General features: G+C 39.7%; 1 protein-coding gene across 1 annotated transcript in view; it reads left to right on the forward strand.

The window, feature by feature from the left end:
* The window catches only part of LOC146451649 (uncharacterized), a 41,762-nt gene that overhangs the window by 14,318 nt on the left and 5,615 nt on the right, over nucleotides 1–21,829 (forward strand). Inside the window, exons 3-21 of the mRNA XM_085098919.1 lie at nucleotides 38–340; nucleotides 1,086–1,226; nucleotides 2,798–3,091; nucleotides 3,995–4,297; nucleotides 4,908–5,186; nucleotides 5,829–6,164; nucleotides 7,198–7,515; nucleotides 9,113–9,439; nucleotides 10,198–10,500; nucleotides 11,237–11,584; nucleotides 12,514–12,843; nucleotides 13,970–14,260; nucleotides 15,227–15,556; nucleotides 16,057–16,320; nucleotides 16,652–16,939; nucleotides 18,022–18,204; nucleotides 18,709–18,816; nucleotides 20,096–20,295; nucleotides 21,375–21,497. Coding sequence (XP_084955045.1) covers nucleotides 38–340; nucleotides 1,086–1,226; nucleotides 2,798–3,091; nucleotides 3,995–4,297; nucleotides 4,908–5,186; nucleotides 5,829–6,164; nucleotides 7,198–7,515; nucleotides 9,113–9,439; nucleotides 10,198–10,500; nucleotides 11,237–11,584; nucleotides 12,514–12,843; nucleotides 13,970–14,260; nucleotides 15,227–15,556; nucleotides 16,057–16,320; nucleotides 16,652–16,939; nucleotides 18,022–18,204; nucleotides 18,709–18,816; nucleotides 20,096–20,295; nucleotides 21,375–21,497 — 5,069 coding nt within the window. The remainder of the gene's footprint in view (nucleotides 1–37; nucleotides 341–1,085; nucleotides 1,227–2,797; nucleotides 3,092–3,994; nucleotides 4,298–4,907; nucleotides 5,187–5,828; nucleotides 6,165–7,197; nucleotides 7,516–9,112; nucleotides 9,440–10,197; nucleotides 10,501–11,236; nucleotides 11,585–12,513; nucleotides 12,844–13,969; nucleotides 14,261–15,226; nucleotides 15,557–16,056; nucleotides 16,321–16,651; nucleotides 16,940–18,021; nucleotides 18,205–18,708; nucleotides 18,817–20,095; nucleotides 20,296–21,374; nucleotides 21,498–21,829) is intronic.

Genomic DNA, 21,829 nt, shown 5'->3' on the forward strand with positions numbered 1-21,829 from the left:
AATTCCATCTTTTTTTGTATCCAAAACACCTTCCCAGATCCTCCAAGACCAATTGTGGATCAGAGAGTAAAGAACACTCTTGTCAATCATGATGCAAACTTGACGTGCCAAGCTACAGGCACAAGAATCTCATCTGTGCAGTGGTATAAGTGGGCGAGGAGATTACCTCCGCAGCATCAGAGCGTCAGAAGACAGCTTAACATGAATAAACAGACCTGGACAAATACCCTGATGTTAAAAAAAGTGCAGATGAACCAAACCGGTTGGTATGAGTGCCGCGTCTTTGAGACTGGACAGAATTACGGATTTTGGTCCACACATGAAAAGTTGAATGTTATAGGTAAGAAATGGAGCATAGAACAACAAAGCCCCTCTGACGACCAAGAAAGAGAGCTAAGACAGTTTATAATTACAGTAGGTACTTAAATACCAAAAAGTATAAGTAGTGATTTCCTCGAGATTTTGCCAAGATGGAGTCACCTGCTTTAACCCTCCTGAAGAAACGTGCTTATTCCGCGAGTGGGCTCTAAAACAAAGTGATGGTCCCGGTAAAACACTACATGAGCATAATTTTATCCAAATACCGCGCGCGCTACCCCTCCGTTTTATCTAGGCATATATATCTTGCAACGAAAACTGAAATCTCTTTCCATAATCACAAACAAAATGCAGGCCTGACTTGTAACAAGTCAATCTGTGCGTATAGTACTTTCCCTTGGAAATTCGATGTTCTTAAAACTAACCGACATAACAACCTGAACTTTCAACGGGCAACTATTAGCCAATAGTCCCTTGACAAAAAAAACCTTTTATTTGCTTTCTTTTCTTAGTAATACTGCTCACTGTAGGTTCACTCAAAAATCTGATTGGATATACAGGCACCTTTGACTGAAGCTGTAGCGAGTCTTTAAGCAGAAAAGGCGTGGAGAATTTGTTGAACTTAGTTGCTTCGTTTTCAGTTCGCAAAAAGAGCAAAGAGTAAGAATACAAAATTTCATCTCATGACGGAACTTGAGAGTTCTGAAATCATGATAACATAACTGTAAAGCTGGATTTTTAACTTCCTGTCTCTTAATTTTACTCAGAATGCCCAGCGCTTGATGGTGATTTTGCTGACCCACAAAGAAACACAGGTTTTCTCCGTTGTAAGGGTGGCGTGAGTACGCAGATGAACTGCTCGAAGGGACTGGCGTGGAGAAAAGACCTGAAAGCTTGTGGTGCCCCAGGTAGGCACTATCGTCTCCAGCTATCAAAGTACCCTCACCAAATTGCACAGAAGAACTTGCCCCCATATTACCTTACTATTTTCATTAAATTTTAACTGTAAAAGTTTTTTCCTTTTTGCTGTTTCCTTTTTCTTATCATTAATTACTTGACCTACTACGAAAATTTGTGAAAGCAGAGTCAGTGTTACCGCCTAGCTTGCTAATCAAGAGCACTCAATGAAAACATTTCAGCAAAATACTTAAAAAGTTGTCTCCTGTGTTCCCAGAAAGTTTTGTGGCCTTTTAGAGACATATTTGTGTGAGCTGATACAGTTTAATCTGTTAGAATGCTTTAGCTAAAAAATTAAGTTGCAGAAAGTTTCAGGAAACAGAATCTGATTCTCTGAATTTACGAGCTGTTGCTGGCTTTACGAACTAGCTTACCGCCTTACTTCGTATTTTTAATGGAGATATTTGCCACTATGAAAACGGAAGGAATTAGTTTTTCAGTGTTACCAATATTGAGTTGTCATTTTGCCGAAGAAAACTTTAGATTTTCTTTAAAACTAAATCCGAAATGAACCGTTTGGTGCCCAGGCTAATGAATTTCATATGGAGTCGTCAAATCTTTGATTGGTTCGGAGCCTTGAATTGAAGACCGAAATCTTTGCACTGTTACTTGCAAAAGGATTTAGATACATGTGAACTGAAGCCAATTTTGCAATGTGTAACTTACATTTTGCTTTTTAGAAAACTGCTGAACAACTAAGGCAATTTCCCTGAAAATATTTTTAGAATAAAATCGATCAAATGCAGCAAAGAAAACATACAGTCAACTCCCTCGTAAGCGACCGCCCTTGGGGAACGACAAAGTGGTCGCTTACGGGAAGTGGTTGGTGGTCCGGGGTAGCGTCATTAACAATTGAACTTTTGTCACTCCTGAGTAATGATTTACTAACAATCACACGTGATTATGTTGGGTGGTTGCTTACCGGAAACAGAAAACAAAAGAATATGTGTAATTTCTGGCCTTAAAAGTGGTCGCGGTCCCTTAAGAAATTTGAGTGGTGATCGCTTACGAGAGAGCTCTTGAAACAGTATTCAACTGAGAAACAAAACGGTTGTTTAAGACGCGGTCGCTTACGGGAGGTGGTCGCTTACGAGAAGTGGTCGCTATGAGAGAGTTGACTGTACTTCCTCCTTTAATCATTTACCATTCTTTCAAGAACACTGAGTTCTTTGCACTGTGTTTGGAGGTAAAGATAACAGTAATTAGGGAGTTCAAGAAGCAACTATGGCGACGGTAACGAAGAACGTCACAAAACAATAGGATTTGATGAGAAAACGAGAGCCCTGTACGTGCCAAAACAACGACGTGAAATGGCCAAATTTAAGGTTTTGTAGAGTACGTGAGCACATGGCGGTCAATTTTTCATTTTCCGTCTCAAATTGAACGCCGTTCCCACATGTTCTGTTACTGGATAGTTTGGCCGCATCGTACAAATTGCACGAATTGAAAAAATCGCGAAGTAGTGCAAGCGACGCGAACTTATATATTGCTATCGTTGATCAGTTCTATTTTTTGTTTTCAGTAAAAGTTGTCAGGTGGGAATCAAGCAGTAGTTTGAAGCCAATCAAGAAAACTGTTGGCGATTCAGTGACATTTGACTGTCGGTTGAGTGATCCGAGTGTAAGAGTAAAGCTTATGCAAAAAGTCCGCTCAAAAGTACTGATTGAGCGATCCACTGATGGATGCAGAGTCAGCCGCACTGGGCAGAAGTTTGTTATCCACGCTGTGAATTTTAACGACTTTGGGATCTACTTTTGCGAGGCGCCGCAAGCTAAGATCAGAAGAAAAGAGGAGGCGTACTTGACAATCAATCCAGGTAAAGTGATAAATGATTGCGTGTAAATTTTAAGCGTCTTTGGTGGTTAAAAAAGTAAAAAGTAATGCAGCAAACAAGAGCCTCTATTGCAAGCTAGATCCAGTTCAATACCAGAAATACGAATATTTAGGTCTATTATCTGTAACAGCTAAATATTCCCACAAAACACAACAACTGGTGACTACCTAGTTTCAGTTTGCTAAAAAGTATTGCTTCGATTGTCCTTTTTTTCTCCTTACTCGGACCCAGTCTCCTGTACCAAACCAGCGGATAGTGTACGTATTTCGCGTGCTCTGGTTGGCTACTCAAACTCCTGATTACATATGCTATTCACTTTCCCGCATTGTCCTGGGTTTCTCACGAATTTGTTTAGCCGATTTTTCATAAATAAAGTAGCTTATTGGGTATCGCTATCCTCTGGGTTGGTATGTTCTAAAACAATAGGCCATTTCCGAGTGGCTGTGAACCTCATTATGAAAGCGAGGCTAAGTGCAAAGCTTTTATTATGAAAATAAGTTTTGTTTGCATATGAATGAAATCTTATTTTCATAATATAAACTTCATCGTATGTAGTGGTACATATTTTTCTCTCCGCTTCGATGCTCGGCAGATATCAAACACTATTCACCTCGACTTCGTTTGTTATTAACCATCCCGATTTTACGTATCCAAACCGACTGTGCAAAAAACACTATTCAGTGGTTTGGTATATTGTGATGTCTTTTTTCCGAATGGAACATCTACTGACCAACGCCACAGGCTTTTAGAAGACTCAACGGCCAATACCAGTCGCAGGTGTCGTGATAAAGCTGAACTGTCTGAAACACTCACACAAATTCAAATTGGATTCTTACTGCTTTTGTTTCTTATTTCTTTGTCATTTTCCATAACCTTTTCTTTCAGCTCCAATATCTGCCATTCACCAAGGATACAGGAATTTGTTTGTGACATTCGGAAGCTCCCTGGACCTGAACTGCGGCGCGCTTAACGTGTTTGAACCTCGCGTGTATCTGGAAATAATCCGCATGGACGGAATTACACAGCTGACGCCTGATGGTTATAACGTCACCATGACCGGGAGGATTGTTACCATCCATGGACTGGATCCTAGCATGCAGGGAAAGGTTGTCTGCAAGCTTGTGTCGTCATGCACTAAGACTCGAGGCGATGTGGATTTGGGGTTTCTTTTACCAATACCTCCGAAAGGTGCGTATATATGTATAAAAACAGCTATTGACTGTTGGAATAAGAAACATTACCTATTACTAGCTAGCCTTACTAGTAATAATCAAAGATTAGGGAGTGCGTCCGATGTCACCAGGCTCTCTCTCCTTTGCCAACTTGGTGATGATGTCATCCGCCCCTGCAAAATCTGCGGGGATGCCAGATACGCGTCCCTAGATCCATTCGCTCAATCAGCTGTCCCATGCAACCTCGAGTCCAATCTGTATTAGGAGTGCGTTCTTTCTACGTCAAGCGCAATTAAAAACTTGATCATTGCATAATGCAAATACGAACTTTTGATCGGCTTAGAGGCAGTGGAATGTCAGCTATTAAATCGATCTTGTGTTCTTTCTTGCAAAAGGAAATCAGCAATATTTTACAATATTTCTTGGTTAATTTTATTGAAGCAATTATATACATTTCGCTCGCCCTTGTTGGTTATCTTTCATTTCAAATCCAATGCACGCAAGCAGAATATTTGTTAAACTAAGAACCACAGCCGAAGGGATGAAAAACGAATAAACGAGATTACGCACTTTCAAGTTAACTTAGGTTACAATTTTATGCGTATTCCTCTTTGTCCCATGTAAAGGAGAGCCTCCAGTACCTATGGTATCGCCTGAATTTCCAGTCCTCAAGGAAGGCAACAACTTGCTAATCAAATGTTCAGTTTCTAAAGACAAGGAAATACAAACTGTTGGTTGGTATAAGGACAAGAAACGTGTCACTAAAAATGTGGTCGTCGTGTCCGCTTTTGAAAGCGTGCTCAGAATAAGTAATGCCACTAAGTCTGATGCAGGAGTTTACGAATGTAGAGTGACGGACTTTGGAGTGGGATATTGGGTCAAATCAGCTACAGTAAAGGTTGAAGGTATGTGTACAACATTTTCAAATGTCGGGTTGAGAACAGTATTTTATATGACAATATCCTTTGACGCCACACATATCTATATCTAAGACTACATTAAGACGCCACAGTTATAAGTAAGATTTTTAAACACGGCCTCCAAGAAAAGCAGCATTTATTGTTTAGCTTTGTTTTATTATTTTTAATTTTTTATAATCCTAGTTAGGTAGATAGATGGTTAGCTGATAATGATAATCTAAGTAGCTGATGGAAAAACCGTGTATAAATAAAGTTATCCTATCCTATCTATTTAGCTTATATAGTGGAATCCCCCCCCCCCCCCCCCCGCTATACTAGGAACACTAAAGCCGAAAGCGTCTTGTGTTGTATTAAATAAAGAAACATGACAAGTTTTATTACTGTAATTGGCTTCAACCGCCTTAGTCTGTTTATTGAGATCTTCACAGGCTAAGAGTGACAGTATCCGAACGATCATACCAATTAACACCAGAGCAACTCACACTTTGATATGCAAAAAAGTTGCTCACAAAACCTGCGACTCGTTGTTGGGTCAGTATCTCAGAGTGTCTCACAGTATCTCTTTTCAGCACCAAACCAGACGAAAGCTTATCTTACTTTCTCTTTTATGTTCTTGCTTCTGTTTAGATTCGGACACGAGAATACCGACAGGAACATTACAGAGCACATCTGTGCCAACTACGTCCTCCACGCACGAGGCACCTACGCCTCCATCGATACCTATCTCCCCGTATCAACCAGTGGATATCCCTTGCACCATGTTTCGAGCTGATATGGAGGTGACTTTATGGCAAGAATCTTCGGAAGGAGCTGTCGTTCAAAGAATACCTGACGGATTCTCACTCATTCGTCAAGGCAACGTGTTTACAATCACTCAAGGCAGAGCCACCGACGAAGGGACGTATTACTGTCAGACTGCAGGCTCTCGGAAAATTCCCTCCGTTCGTCTATTGTATACAGCAGGTGAGATCCTAAAGTTGTGCAACCAAAAGACTGTGGTAGAGCGGATTCAAATTAAGTGTTGAAAGTAATTAAACGTTTGCTTTAATTTTGCTGTTACTACGTTCGGTGATTAGTTCGCAAAACTGCGCATTTTCTCAACCAATGAGAAGCTAAACCAAAACCAATCGTGCCTTGGTCGCACGCGTTTTCCCGCGCGTAACGTCGGTTACATGTAATTGTTTCGAATTTTGATTGGCTCGTTGTGGTGTTTACGTCTGTTGTGATTGGTCAGAGTAATTACTTTGGTTTTGGTTTTACGACACTTAATTGGAAACCGCTCTAATGAAAAATTGATGCATCCTGAAAAAGAAAGACCGTGCCTTTTTTTTACTGAATGCTGATCATTCATCGTGAGTTTTTACTTGCACCATTGTCGCTGTACTTAGTTGACAATAGTGGTCAGCATCTCATTTCTCCCTACTACATGATCATGCATACAGGTCATGAGAATTCAGGAAATGATCACCAAAGACAAAATGTCTTGATATTGAAACAATTTCTCCCAACTGATTCAGTAACTGATATGGAGAAGAGTAAGGAGAATGTCTTTGTTGATACTGAGGCTTAACATAGGGTTAAACTGTTACGTGTATCCACTTCTTACTTAGACACACTTATTGAGTATTGAAATTAATTTTGCGTTTGCGTTGGTTTTGCTTACTACGCTCTGTGATTGGTTGGCTAAACTCACGCCATTTTCTCAACCAATGAGAAACAAAACCAAACCCAATCGTGCCTCGCTCTCACGCGTTTTCCCGCGCTTGGCGCCGGTTACGTGCATTTGCCTCAAATTCTGATTGGTTCATTGTGTCAGAGTAGTTACTAAAAGGAATGACACTGAATTTGAAGTCGAAGTAAGCAAATAATATTCATTTTGTCACGAGCAAGGGACAGCAAACAGAAAGGTCTAGTCCTCGATAGGATTCATACAAATTGATGTTCTGTACACCTAGAAAATTAGAAAGTAAAATGTTGGTTTTATTCTCTTTCCAAGGACCGCTGCTTGTCGACAAAATAGTTTGGATTCCAAACAAATCTCGAGTCATTGATTACAACGGTGGAGCAGACATCGTTTGCATTGTACAATCCAAAGTTCCTGCCGATTGGAGCGTTTGGGTGAAGAGTGATCAGTCAGGCCGTGTTCAAGATAGCTCGATTAAACAGCATACAGTCATTGCTAAAAGCACCGGCGTGTTTAGCGAGCTTGTTCTTCGGATCAAAAATGCAGCCGAGGAGGATTCAGGCACATACACTTGCCGAGCAATGTTTGGAGGAGACATTAAAGAGCAGAGCGTACAACTGACAGTCAAAGGTATCAGTAATGGCCGAAAATATAAACGGAACAGTACACATAGAATTAAACCCCTTTCGTGTGAGAATAGATTAGCGCGTCGGAGAGTACATCAACTTGTGGAAATACAGCTATCAAAAGGCCATTTCCTAGTTGCTTTGAACCTCATTAGGAAAGCGAATATTCGTGCATAGTGTTTCATACGCAAACAAAACTAATTTTCATATGACAACCTTTGCATTTAGCCTCGCTCTCAAAATGAGGTTCAAAACTACTTGGAAATGGCCTATTAGCGTCGATGGAATCCAACGCGACATTACCGGAAGGTGATATCCTACATAAACTAAACGATAGAGGCAAATATTTATGGTACTTTGCCCCATCCTATGGCGCACTGACAGCCATGAATTAACAGCCAAATTACAAAATATTTACAGTTACCCATACTACCTTTCGGTCCTGTCGAGTAGGCTCAACAGTCTGTGGACAATCGGCACTCTTCATTTACAAGCTGTGTACAAACCTGGGTTTAGAAAATCCTATTCGTTCATTGGTCAGTTATCGTACAGTAGCAACCTGCCTTTTGAGCAGAAGTAAGTTTACAGCCGCTGTTATCTCGGATTTTCTTTTTTCCGAGTTTGCTTGTCTCACTGACTGAAAAAATACTGCTATCACTTAGTCATCTGGCTCCAGTTGTTCAAAGGCCGGATAACTTTATCCTGTGGATAAGTCACTATCCGACAGTTTCAATCCGTGCAAATATTTCGGTATTTCCTCTTGTACAAGTGAATATGCATACTCCAACCACAGTTAAGTTTGGTAGTGTACCAAAACCTTGGACAACGTTTAATGTGAAGTATATTTTAGACCCTGAATAGTACCTTATCCAGCGGATAAAGTTATCCAGCCTTTGAACAACTGGGGCCTGGGCTCAGTTGTTCGAAAACCGATTAACCCTAATCCACGATTAAAATTTAACCAAGTTTTTCATCTTGCTCGTTTGAAAAGCTAATTTTAAGCTTATGTTAAGTCTAAATCAAAACTGAGACAGAAAAATCTTTTGGAAGAATGGTTAATGATTAGTCCTTAAAATCGAATCAAAGTTCACGTTAATCCAGGATTCGCTTAATCAGGCTTTGAACAACTGGGCCCAGGGTTAAGACATAGTATCTCATTTCTTTCACAATACACTCTTGTTATTTTATAAGAACCTCTAATTTGAGGGCTGAGTGCTGAACGTTCTTATTATTTTTGGCAATTTGGGCCCTGAAAAGTTCTTCATAAAATGTGATCTTCTCTTGTTATGTGTTATAGTATTTCTTAAATCTATGCGGACGTGACCAAGACATCTATTATTTGAGTTAATTGGACAATATAGACTGAAATTTAACCCGTATTATTTTATCCGTATTTATACTGTTCATTTTAAAAACAGTTGGTCATAACAAACATGTTCTTAACTGACTCTCAGCCCTGGCAATGTTCTGAGTATGTTCTTAAATTTTAGTTAATCTCAGCCTCAACGTTCTTATAAAAAAGGTTCTGAAAAAAACAAGAGTGTATTTATAATATAAACAAATACGTCAATAAAAATATCAGCACTTGTTGTCCTTCACAGCTCTGACCAAAGGTCAAGTTCTGCTCTATTCAGGATCCCAAGCTGTAAATGAATCGCAGTCCTCAGAGTTATGGTGCAAAGCAGGCGGATCTCCTCATCCGAAGATAACTTGGCAGAGACTTGGTCGGCCACTGGGAGAATGCAGTCTAAGATGGGGAGCCGTAAATTGCCGCACATTCTCCGAGCGCCACACGGTGACCTTCAGTAAAGAAACGTCTTTCTTACGTATTGCAACCACGGATTATCACAAAGATTCTGGGGCGTATTCGTGCCACGTCGAAAATTTAGCCGGCAGTGAAAACGTCACGTTTCAGTTAACCATTCAAGGTAAACCGACTTTTTACGAACTATTTTAAAATTCTGTTCCACTTTAATACTTTACTATTTGACTTACTTTTAATTAAGTGCTTTCTTTGTTACCTTTTTCAAGGAAGTGGTCAAAACTACTATACTCGAACAGAACTCACCAAACCACAAAATAGATGGTGGCCTCTGCCTACACTTCCCCCCCCCCCCCCCTCCCTTCCTCAACCTCAAAAGCGCCTTTATTGTGTAGCCACCCCTCTATCCAGCAGAAAAAAACGACAGTGAGACAAACCTCAGTTTTCTTGTTTATCTAGCAATGCTGACTCTTGCTAGCTGAATATTTCTGTGTCAAATCAAATTTTAAAGCCAATAAAATTTTGTCGGTAATGTTCATGAGATAGGTGGTGTCTTCGATCGATAACCCCCCTACCCCAGACAAGGTGAGCCCTCTTCGAACAAACTACTTTAGATTTTCTTTTATGAAAACTAGATCAGAATTTCTGAGGGAGATATCTGAGCGGAATGAACCGTTGGGTGCCCCTGATAAATTGAACATAACGGAATTAGATGACACGTTCAAGAAGTTCTTCTTTTGTACCTCCTTTCTAATTGTGATAATTAACAGTCATGAGTTAAACAATTTCTGGGTTCAAATTGAGCATTGATCAACTTTAAAGTAAAAAAAAAAAGAGTTTTGCATTTTCCACTATCCCTGCGAAGTCCTATGATTTACGTATTTAAATCTTAAGTTTTTTTTTTTTTTTTTTACTTCTTTCAAGTTAAACCAACTATCATAAAGAACGGCAGTAAGGATTTGATGATAATTCAAGTGAGTGAAAGTATCTCTCTACCATGTACCATCCGTCACGGCAGCCCTTCACCCACGCTCTCATGGTGGAACCAGACTTGCCCCATGGACAGTTCAGAATGCAAACCCTCCCCACAGGGGTGGAGAAGAATGGCAACCGATAACGCAAGCTCGTTACAGATTCCTCCAAGCCGAGAGCATGTGCTTTATAAGTGCACTGCAGAAAACTTGTTGGGATATGATGACATAATGTACACTGTACTAAGACAGCCAAGTAAGTACCGTGTGAAGCGCCTTACGCGTATTTTTTTTCTTTTATTACAATCTGTTACATCTAGGCTAAAGCACTTGAAAATATTTACCTACTGAGTCGGAGTTTAAATGTACCTTAACCCTGATGAAATGTCAGAAATCAGTTTGGTTTGAAGTCAAAGATAAGCGGCAAGTTCGGCTTCATCAAGAACTCAGCTCATGCTTAGAAGAAATCGACTGTGTTTTAGGAAATCATAGCCGGATGATAATAAAGAATCTCAAGAGATTAAAATCCGTTTTTAAAACAGTGGTTTACGTAACAGTGATTTACGTAATATCTCTATCAAGAAAGCTGGTAGGACAAATTTTACTTTCAGATTTAAACAATTCTATATAGCCAGTTGGATCAATTCAGCCAAAGCCGATTGTTTTTGGTTTGGTTGGTGGAGGGGAACACCATCGAGACCAGACAAACATTTCTTGACACTGATCGAATCAAAACAATTAAATTTCTTTTTAGTAGCAAGAGGAAAAAAAATTCTTCGTTTCCCTTCTATACAAAAGGATCGATATGCGATCTAACTGATAGAATTTTAACTAACAGCATAGGATAGGAATGCCGCAATATAGCTGATAGCTAATTAACAAATGATCAAAATTTGACTAATAACTGAGATTCCATTACTCCATTGAGACATGCGCGCTTGAGGGCTACCCTTATAACAGGTTATGACTGGTTAATCTTGTTTTTCCTGCAGACGTCAAGCCTCCCAGTATCCTCCATTTCATGCCAAGGATATTTGCCAACGCTTCTCAAACTGTGAGGTTCGTTTGTGAAACAAAAGATCAACCTCTGTTTGCTGAGTTTGAGTGGCTCAAAGATGGCGCTTACGTCGGAAGCTGTCACGGTAGACTTCAACAAAACAAAACGTGTCGTCTCCATGGTGACGAAACAAACAAAGCAAAATACAAGATAACCTGGACGGGGTCTGGGGCCGAATTGACGATCAAGAATGTTTTCCATCCTTTTGACAGCGGTAATTTTACATGTATCGCTAGAAACGCAGCAGGAGTAGATACCGAAACTGTCGCTTTGGCTGTCCATGGTAAGTCTGTAAACTTACCCTTTTAGAGCGGTATCCAATTGAGTGTCGTAAAACCAAAACCAAAGTAATTACTCTGGCCAATCATAACAGATGTAAACAACACAGCGAGCCAATCAGGAATTCGAAGCAAATACACGTAACCGGCGCCAAGCGCAGGAAAACGCATGCGGCCAAAACTCGATTGGTTTTGGTTTGGATTCCCATTGGTTGAGAAAGTGAGTTTTAATTTTGTTTAACCAATCACCGAGCGTAGTAATGCAAAACCAACCGCGAAATTACTTTCGACAGTCGATTGAAAACCGCTCTATTCATTCAAAGAGAATGAATGACATTCAATAGCTCAATTTCGAGGTATTAAAATTCAGCCTGAAACAATAAACATCACCGCAAGGTTCCCAGGAAATAAACCCATATAAACTCGACAAATTATTTCCCGGAACCTCGAAGTGATGTTAATGTTTCAGGCTGAATTTTAATATCTCGAAATTGGGCTATTGAAAAGCATTAATTATTATGTTCAGCAAAAAAAAATATGATACCGCAAAATACAAGTCAAGACAGAAGAAACGGCTTGTAAGGACTTTGTAAAGAGTAACCACGACCGCCGGCGACCGCTTAATAGAGATGACCGCTTAAGAGAGGTCAAAATTACAGTAATTATGGGAACTAATTTTTCAGGGATTTGACAACTGACCGCTTAATAGAGGGTTACCGCTGAATGCGGTGCCGCTTAATACAGGTTCCACACTACATAAGTCTACATACACTGCTTGCTGTCAAAATTACCATTTTTTTTTACCAATTTCGCGAAAAGTAACCACTATCGGATAAACTTTTTGCCGTCGGTACTCTTTCAGTGAATATATACAATAATTATGTTGTTACAATTTTGTACGTCATAAATATCTTGTTATTTATTATTTTTCAAGAAAAACCAGTTCTTAACAAGAGAAACGACACCGACTTCCTCGTGTTGGCTTTTGGAACCGCAACTACGATCCAGTCCATAGCGTTACGCGGTCATCCCATACCTTTCTTTAAGTGGTTTCGACAGCCCATTACAACATGCTCATCAGGCTGCAAACCAGACTCGAGAAAATGGCAACGAGTTCCCCGGAGCGTGATAAGCCCTTCTGCGCATGTGCCGTCTAGAATCAGCAACCTGTTCTTACCACCTGCTAGATCCGGGTACTTTTTCCGATGTATTGCCGAGAATTCTCTTGGACACGACGATGTTGTATATTTGGTGCACAGGATTGGTGAGTATCTACTGATGGTGCGGCTGGTCACATAGCACCCAAAGTCTGGGTGCTTGACAAAATTTTCCATTAGGGAGGGGTAGTAAAGTATGCAGTTGTCCTCTGTATATAAATTCTTCCCATTCAAGTTTCCCGGGAAGTTGTAGAATTAATAATCAAGCTCTGCTTCTTTGGCCGTTTAAAATTCACTAGATTCTACTTAATATACGATTTTTACAGTGGATGAAACTGCAACAAATTCTCGCATTTCTCTTGCTTTCGTGCCCGCTTGAAAACCCCTGTTCGGCTCTTACGAACAAAATAATAAAGCGAATCTACCGTGACTGGGGAGACATTTGTCGTCTGCAGTCACGTGACCAGCCGCAAGCAGAGTCCTTTCTCGAGGGAGGTAGAAAGAGGACCCTGGGAACAAAGTTGTTTCCGGCCAAGAGCTGAGGAGACGTGAGTCTTTTGGTCAGTTAGTCGTATTGCAAATTAAGTTCGATCCCTTAAGTTATGGTTACAGTCGTCACTTAATGTAAATAATTGAATGTAATGAAAACTTATACGATTGTTTTATATCCTGTGAAAACACGGACAAAATGTGTTCTATCAAACAGCTCCGACAATCCCGCTAGGCTAGTTTCCATACTGAGTTATAGAAACATGTCATTGTGTCCTCGCCAATTGTTATATATAATGCAGTTCATACCTTTTGAAAGTTTTTAGAGGTTTTTAAGGTGCCCCCCTCCATGTAAAAATTGGGATAAGATTGCACGTCAGCCTAGTTCCCACGAGTCTCCTAAAGCTCACTGGTATAATATCGGAATCAGAAGGTCATAGATTCGACTCCTGTTAGCATAACTCGGATCTCTTTTTTCTGAGTATACATTTGTCACTGACTGAATAACACATCATTCTCAAAATTATTTATATTGTAAAAAAAATATAAAAACCTACCTTATCTAAAAACACAAAAGATCTAAAATCAAAATACGCTAAAACTGAGAAAAACCAGAATTTGATTTAAGCTGGGGACCGAGCTGGACAACCCAACGCCAAGTGCAAAAGGGTTCCATTCTTTACTTTCGTCGCAGTTCTCAGGTTAATCCTGTTTTTTCATATTGTTTCTCTGATTACGTTTCAGATTCCCAGGTTATTTTACCAGAAATCATTCCTACCAAGACAGAGCTACATGTTGATGAGACAAGTTCTTTCAAACTTCAATGCCAAACTCGAGCAGGAGATTTCCAGTACATCTCGTGGAAAAAAAGAAACGCGGCCCGAAATCTTGTATCCGAACTAAAACGAAACCAGTTCAACTTGACAAACACGTTATCTATTGAACATGCGCAGTTAGATGACGCTGGTGATTATTTGTGTGTTGGATGGACTACTAACGACACAAAGATTTCATTGATTACAATTGTTGTTAAAGGTATGTCGGGTGTTCTTCTTTCTTCCTGCGTTTTTGTTTGAAAAACTTTTTCATTTGAAAACAGCAATTTGGTTTATCCTTTGTAAGTCTGCCTCAGTCAGCAAATTAAATAAAATCACACTTTTGTGACAAGTATCGGTGCTCCGTAGAGATCTCTGATTGGCTAATAAGAATTCCCAAACTGTTCGAGTGTGCTACTTCATCGAGAAAAACGACTCCGAACGAATTATTTGTCAGCTGTATGCTGTAACAATTGAGATTTCCGTCGTTTGCTTGCAATCCACGTCCGAAACTAAATGTAATGAAATAGCCAGAAAGAACTCGCCATTTTGTGTGAATCTAAGCAGTAGAACTTTAAAACTCCTGTTGTGTGTAACTTTTCAGTTCTTACGATAGTGTAAATTTGAAGTTCAGTTTATATTTTCTTAAGTTTTTTTTTTTTTTACTTTTTTAACAAATAGCTCTTTGACAGATAGTATAGCGACAGCTCAAAAAAACAGTGAATAAGGTTTTTCGTGCTGCAGATCGATCTAGTTAGGATTCCGAATTTTAGTCCGTTATGAAACGGAAGGCTAAAAAAGCGTTGTCCAAAATATAAGAGGGTTTGTTTCTAAAGAAATTGTGGTTCTGATTCGGTGGGGAGTAGAAACGAATGTTTGGTTTAATAAACAGTGTTGATAACAAGGTAAACTGAATTAGCCACCGTGAAGAGATTTGAGTGCTGACGTTTGGAGCGTTAGCCGTTCGTCAGAGCGAATCGATTATAGAAGAGAAACGAAGAGAAACGAAAGAAGACGCTAGAAACGTCAGCTTTCGAATCTCTTTACGGTGGCCAATTTACCTTTAGTTATCAATTCTGTTGATAAACCAAACATTCGTTATCCAAAATACCTTAGTTTGTATAGTTTGACAGTATTTTAAAATAGACGCCATCGTTGTAATCCCCCAGTTTTCTTTCTTCTCTAGAGTTTATCGCTCCCGTTGTTTCTCTGTCCAACAAAACCATTCACGAGGCTCAAACGAACAAGACAACCTTACATTGCGCAATCACATCCGGGTATCCTAAGCCAAACATCACGTGGTATAAAGATGGCGTCAAGTTGAGCCTGCATGCCCTTGGGTCTGAGGATGACTGCAGAATTAACGGTTTTCATTACACGGAGAAGCATCGACATACTACCGCGGAATATCTGGTGATATGCAAGCCAAGCCACGTGGAGAACACAGGATTATACAAATGCATAGCTGAGAACGCTGTGGGAGATGATTCAAATGAAGGATTTTTAAATGTTTTAGGTTCGTGCTGTAAACATGCAGTGAAAGTTTGTTCATTTTGAAGTTTTGCAGTTAGTGCTGTAGCTGTCTATCCCAACTCATATACGGACGACTTTTCTTTTTCTAATTATTTCTACTACCCTTTCCTATCCTAGGCCCTAAGGTAACGGTACCCTCCCCCTTCCCCGCTCCCCCGAGCTGGCGAGTTTATATTGGGCGGTCATCATATTCGATGGTGTCCTTCTTCTCTTTTCGTACACATGATTACAGCAAGATTTTTTTAAGATATAGAACTCAAGAACTCACCGGCCTGTTTAAAGCTGCAACAATTTGTCGGAGAGTGTAAAGTGCCAAGTAAGAACTTGGACGCTTTTGACATGTCTTTTTGCGAAATATTTAACTGTTCTTGAATGGTCACGTTCTAGACTTTCATACACAGACGCAGAGTAACGTCGATTAGATTTTACCTTTATAAGCGTGTTGTGTGTTACATTGGTTAATTTAATTTTCTCTTTTTCCAGCTCAACCGAAGATTACTAATAAGAAGGATACACTGGAGAGAGATCTGGGTGAAAAAGTTAATGTAACCTGCGAAGCCACGGGCAATCCCGCTCCTTCGGTCACGTGGGTCATGAAAACAGATGACGGTCGTCATGCATCTGTCAGTCAATCGGACGGCAAGAATCACACTCTCAGAATAAACTCCATACAAGAACGTCACTACGGGATATACGTCTGTGTTGCTGAAAACAGATTTGGTAATGACACGGTTGCCTTCGCTCTCGGTAAGTGTTGGGAGTTCACGGGATCTAACAGGATCTCTCGTTAAAATTTATTCTACTCATAAAAGCTCTCTGAGACCGGCTATAGTCAATCCTATTCCTAAAATCTTCCCCTCCATCCAAAAAGCAGTGGTCGGAAGAGGAGAGTAAGAAGTCAGTACATGCTGGTATGGTAAATGCAGCTACAATATGCTCCCGTTTGTGGAAGCGGTCCTTGCTAGGTTTACAAAACTCGTGAAAGTCAGGGCCAACTGAATCCTTTCTCCCACCCACGACTCTTGAGATCCATCAGCTTTTTGACAAATCCTCATTATTCATTTTGATTTCTTTACAGTGAAGCGCAAACAAACGCCAGTAGGAGCTGTGACGGGCCCGCAGCCATCTTCCAAAATCATCTTCATAGTCGCTGTTTCAGTCAGTGGGGTGCTCTTCATTCTGTTGCTTATCATCGCTGCCATTTTGTATCGCCGGCGCAAGTTGTATGATGGATTTTATTTATGTACTAGTCCTCCGCTGCCAGATTTGATTGCGAGGTTAGATTCCTCCGTTCCTCTCATTGAACAAGTCAACAAACTGCCGTATGACAAGCGGTGGGAGTTCCCGCGGGAGCAGCTGCAATTTGGTAAGCATCAATTTTTCTAAAGGACCTAAAGGATATTATCATTATTTTATTTTTTGTTACTGGTGAATAGTCAACAAGACGAAGTCAAGTAGGCTATAACTAACAGAAGTTAAGGAAAAGATTTCTGATCATTTTTAACAACAACACAGATCAGAACTTTTACTTACCAAGATCCATATCACCATGCGCGCGCGATTGTTGATTATCAAGAGGGTCTCAATGGGGTTAAGCGTCCGCCGTCAAACAGCCTCAAATTTAACCGTCAACCATCAAAAAAGGGCTATTTCCACCGTCAACTGAAAAAAAGCAGTTATTATTAGCCGTCAAATAGTTTCAAGGTCTTTCAAATATCACCATTTCAGTTGCTCATCCCGGACTTCTGACTCTCAAACAATCGTTTCAACTGGCAAACTAGTTTCCATCTTATTAAATATTCTCACTTTATGATCTTTTCCACTAAATTTGCGTCCAAACTGACATCACAACTAACTTCCATCTGGAAGTACTTCTGGTTTCTAAATAATTATTTACTTAATTGATAACGTGTCTCCGACTACAAAATAACCTCCAGAACACAATTGTTAATATTAAAAAAGCAAAATTTAATATTAACTTTAACCCAAGAAGAAATTTTCCCTAGATAACCGTCAACCGTCGAAACCCCCATCATTTAACCGTCAACCGTCAGAGCTATTCCCCCCCCCCCCCCCCCCCCCACCACCCTTGAGACCTTCTATCAACGAACAGTGGTTTGGCGATAAACTACGGGAAATGGTTCTAAACTGTCCACCATTTCGGCTCAGCTGTTGTATTGTGCGCTTGGAAATCTTTTCCTTCAAGTTACACAGGATTACCTATGAAAACGAGATTTGACATCAATTTCACTTTTCATGGAAAAACCATCCATAACACTGGGAAGGTATCCAAGATTTCCGTATCGCCATTTTGAAATTAACGGATATATCTGCTGTCATGTACGCAAGATATTGGGCAAAATTCACGTTTAAAACTGTGAATGGTCTATTTTATGTGCTTATCAGCCCTCTGTTAACATATGCCTTCTCTGTTTGATCTGACATTAGGTAAGGTGATTGGTTCCGGTGCGTTTGGCGAGGTGTATTTGGCTGAAGTCAATGCCAGTGTTATAACTGATAACTCGATAGCAGTAACCAGAAGGCCCCGATTATCAATGAAAAAGGACTTGCGAAGAGGATCTACTATATCTGTGAAAGGACCAATTAAAGTAGCGGTCAAGACACTGAAAGGTAAATAAGTTGAGGTTATATTGAAAGAAATATGATGTTATGGTTTTCACCTGGTGAGTAAATGATAGATTGTTGCTGTTTGTTTGTTTGTTTGCTTGCTTGTTCACTTTGTGGTTTTATTTTGTGTTTTTCTTCAAAGCTTTAACTTTCTTAGTTACCTTCATAAGAATAACAATCTTTTATAGGGAAGCTCCATCACTTAGAGTTGTTTACATAGAGGTCCTAAAACTAGATATATATATTATATAATGATAGAACTAGAAATCATAAAATAAAGAGCTAAAATCGAAATATATATAAACTTAAATGTAAAAAGCAGAAAAAAGACACCTCTCCTTCTTCTTCATGTGGTAAAAACAATACTTTTTTTCGACACGAAGAAAATTAAAATGGTTGGTCTTGCAAGGTCGTTTATTTCTGGTTAATATGAATGTAGAATGAGATGTCATTCGCTTTAGGGCGTAACTTCAATTTATACATTTATGAATTTATTACTGGAAACAGGAGGAGCAGATGAAGCGGAGCACAAAGACTTACAATCTGAACTCAAAATACTGATACATATTGGATCGCACAAGAATATCGTCAACCTGCTCGGAGCGTGCACAAGGGGTAAGAACTGCTTGACGTATAACAATGTTTTAAAATGATTCTGAAAAGACACAAAATTAGCAATTTACATGAATATATGATACATATATTTGAACTGCAGGTGAAAGATTAAATAGAAGAAAACAGTTATTTACGCAAGTTAAACAGTGGAGGGAGAATAAATGTACATGAATATATGCAATGTTTAAAACACGAGCAGCAGTGTTTTATCGGGATTTAAAACCACGAGGCGCAGACGAGTGGTTTTAGACCCGATAAAACACGTGCTGCGAGTTTTTGGACGGCTTCAAAAACATTCCTGGAAAAGCGTGTGTCAAGAGAGTTCATATTAATGATGCTTTTGTGAACGTTGGAAATTAGCATACGAGAAAAACATTAAACACCGTATACTAATAAGGAGAAGGTTTTATCGGGTTTTAAAACCACTGCACGTGATGTTTTATCGACCATTTGATAAGTCAATGGTATTATGAATTATTAAGGTGTTTTTGAAGAAACGTCTAACGAGTTTCCCTCCAAACACATAAAACTGAGAAACTGAATTATTTGTTGTGAAGCTTAAAAGCTAGGCCCCACAAGCACCTTATGCTGTAAACACTGACCGAGGGTAAATAAAGATTAATATAACTATAATTATTAAAAACTGATCCAGGAATTTGATTGGCTTAGTGGCTATTGTATATTAGCATACCTCAGTGACCGACTATCGCGTAACGCGCAATCTGATTGGCTACACAGGTGCCGTCTATCGATCGATAGACGGCAGTTTGTCAGAGCGCGCGCGATATAGCATGCATCATTGCACAAATATATCAAATTCATGAAATAAAGATTTTTTTGCTTCATAGATCGATCACTAAGGTATGCTAAAACAATTAGACGGCTCGCTCTCGGTTTCTATCGCCTTTGATAGTTGGCTTGGGGCTTCGCCCCTCGCCAACTATCAGCCGATAGAAACCTCGAGCTCGCCGTCTAATTGTTAATGAGCCATTATACCACGGTCGAGAAATAATGACCATTAAATTGTCTTCTGGTTGTTCTTGCGAAGTGAAATCAGCAGGATCTAGCAATATTTCTTTATTCTTTTCAATAAAACAATTATTCCACTCGCTCTTGTTGGATATGAGATGATAGATAGCCAACTCGGCGCTACGCGCCTCGTTGGCTATCTATCATCTCATTTCCAACGCGCGCTCGTGGAATAATTGTCAATTATTATTGTTTTGGTTAGTTATTTTTTTGTTGTATCTTTTCGTCTTTTTTTTTTTTTATAATACAGGCCGTTACTGTGATTTGTGTGTGATTATTGAGTATTGTCCATACGGAAACATGCTGCAATTCCTACGGAACAGAAGAGGTCTATATAACCCGTCATGGCTTCCACCCTCTGACGACCCGGATAAACAGTTTACAATCACAGATCTGGTCAGTGCAGCTTTTCAGGTCGCGAGGGCCATGGAATTTCTTGCATCCAGAAAGGTGAGATTACGTTAAGCACACAAACACAAGTTCACACTTCTGACACAAGTGACTTAGAACATATTGGAGACCTTTAAATAATAGTAAGCCGGTACAACTACGAAAACGAGATTTGACATCATTTTTTTAACGAAGTACTATGAAGAGATATATCTTTGTAAACAACGAACTTGGCACAGTTATTTTGAATGATGATAGCTTAGCACTTTTGTGATTCAAAAACGACAAGATCCCATACGTCTCGAGGAGTTGTTTTCGCCCCTGCGCCATTCTCACAAAAACTCGTAGTACAATGACGCTAAAAGTGAAGGTCTCTATTGAGTCTTTTGAAATCTCCTCAGTGGAGAGAGACTACCATCAACGACAAAAGCCCTTTTTGTCTCTTTATTACCAAAAACGATCTTTCCGGGATCCCAGACAATGTTACTTTGATGGAAAAATCGTTTTGTGCGTAACAGAAAAAAACGTACAATGTGAGGGAGATTATCAGGGGGGTATCACCGAGTTCACTTATACCGCTTAAAGCATGTTAAAATTCCCAATAATTCCTACGGACATTGCAGTTTAACACAGGTTACACATAGACTTGACGCCACAGCCATGCAAGTCAAATAATTTACCGGCACGCGTTTACTGGGCTTTAAAATTTCAAAAACATGCGAGCATGGAGAGAATGGATATAAATCTTTCACACGTGGCCATCTCAAGAGTGTGATCTTAAAATGAGAGCCTTTTCGATTCTGAACTTTCTTCACTCATTGACGGCAAACTGAAAGCGCAACTGTTGGTTGAATTTTTAGTTACAGACTGCGGGGTTTCTTCTCCTTCTTTGACAAAAAAACAGCAACCAATTCTTCAAGAAATGCATCTAATAGGAAAGTGTTTATTAGCTTCTGAGGGCGGAAACTCAGGGCTATAACTCGTTGCAGTGACCTAAAAAAGTGGACAATCTAGTTGTCAAGTGTCTGAATGGGCATTCTAGATAATGTTCAGTTTGACAAACCGTAGCCTAGTAACCTGCTGTTTGAGATGTATTTCCTCTAAACGTTTCTAAATATTGTTCTTCTCTTTTTATTTAGTGTGTTCACAGGGATCTCGCTGCCAGAAACGTTCTTGTTGCAGCAAATTATGTGGTCAAAGTAGCGGACTTTGGACTCGCCCGAGATGTCTACAAAACTGATGAGTACATCAAAGTGTCACCAGTTAGTAGCTGATTTTTTCTTTGTGCCTGTTATAATATTTTTTACAAAGACGTACGTGCACTGATTGGCCAAATGCTATGCGTATAGTTTTTTATCCCATTGATCATTACGAGATGTAAAGGGCGTTGTGATTCGTTAAACATTGATATCCCCTAATGACCCAGATGGCCAACCCGTTAATTCAACCAGTTTGTTATCGAGACCATTTTTTTTAGCCAGGCGAAAACTCTGGCAGTCTGGTTAATCATATCAAATCTAATTGCCTTTTTATCAGTAGCCAAACTTTGAGCAGTTATGGGACAGTCATTGGACAGCGCACTCGATTTGCCTAA

Source organism: Pavona decussata, unplaced genomic scaffold, assembly GCF_977016875.1.
Source record: "Pavona decussata unplaced genomic scaffold, jaPavDecu1.1 SCAFFOLD_386, whole genome shotgun sequence".
Lineage (NCBI taxonomy): Eukaryota > Metazoa > Cnidaria > Anthozoa > Scleractinia > Agariciidae > Pavona > Pavona decussata.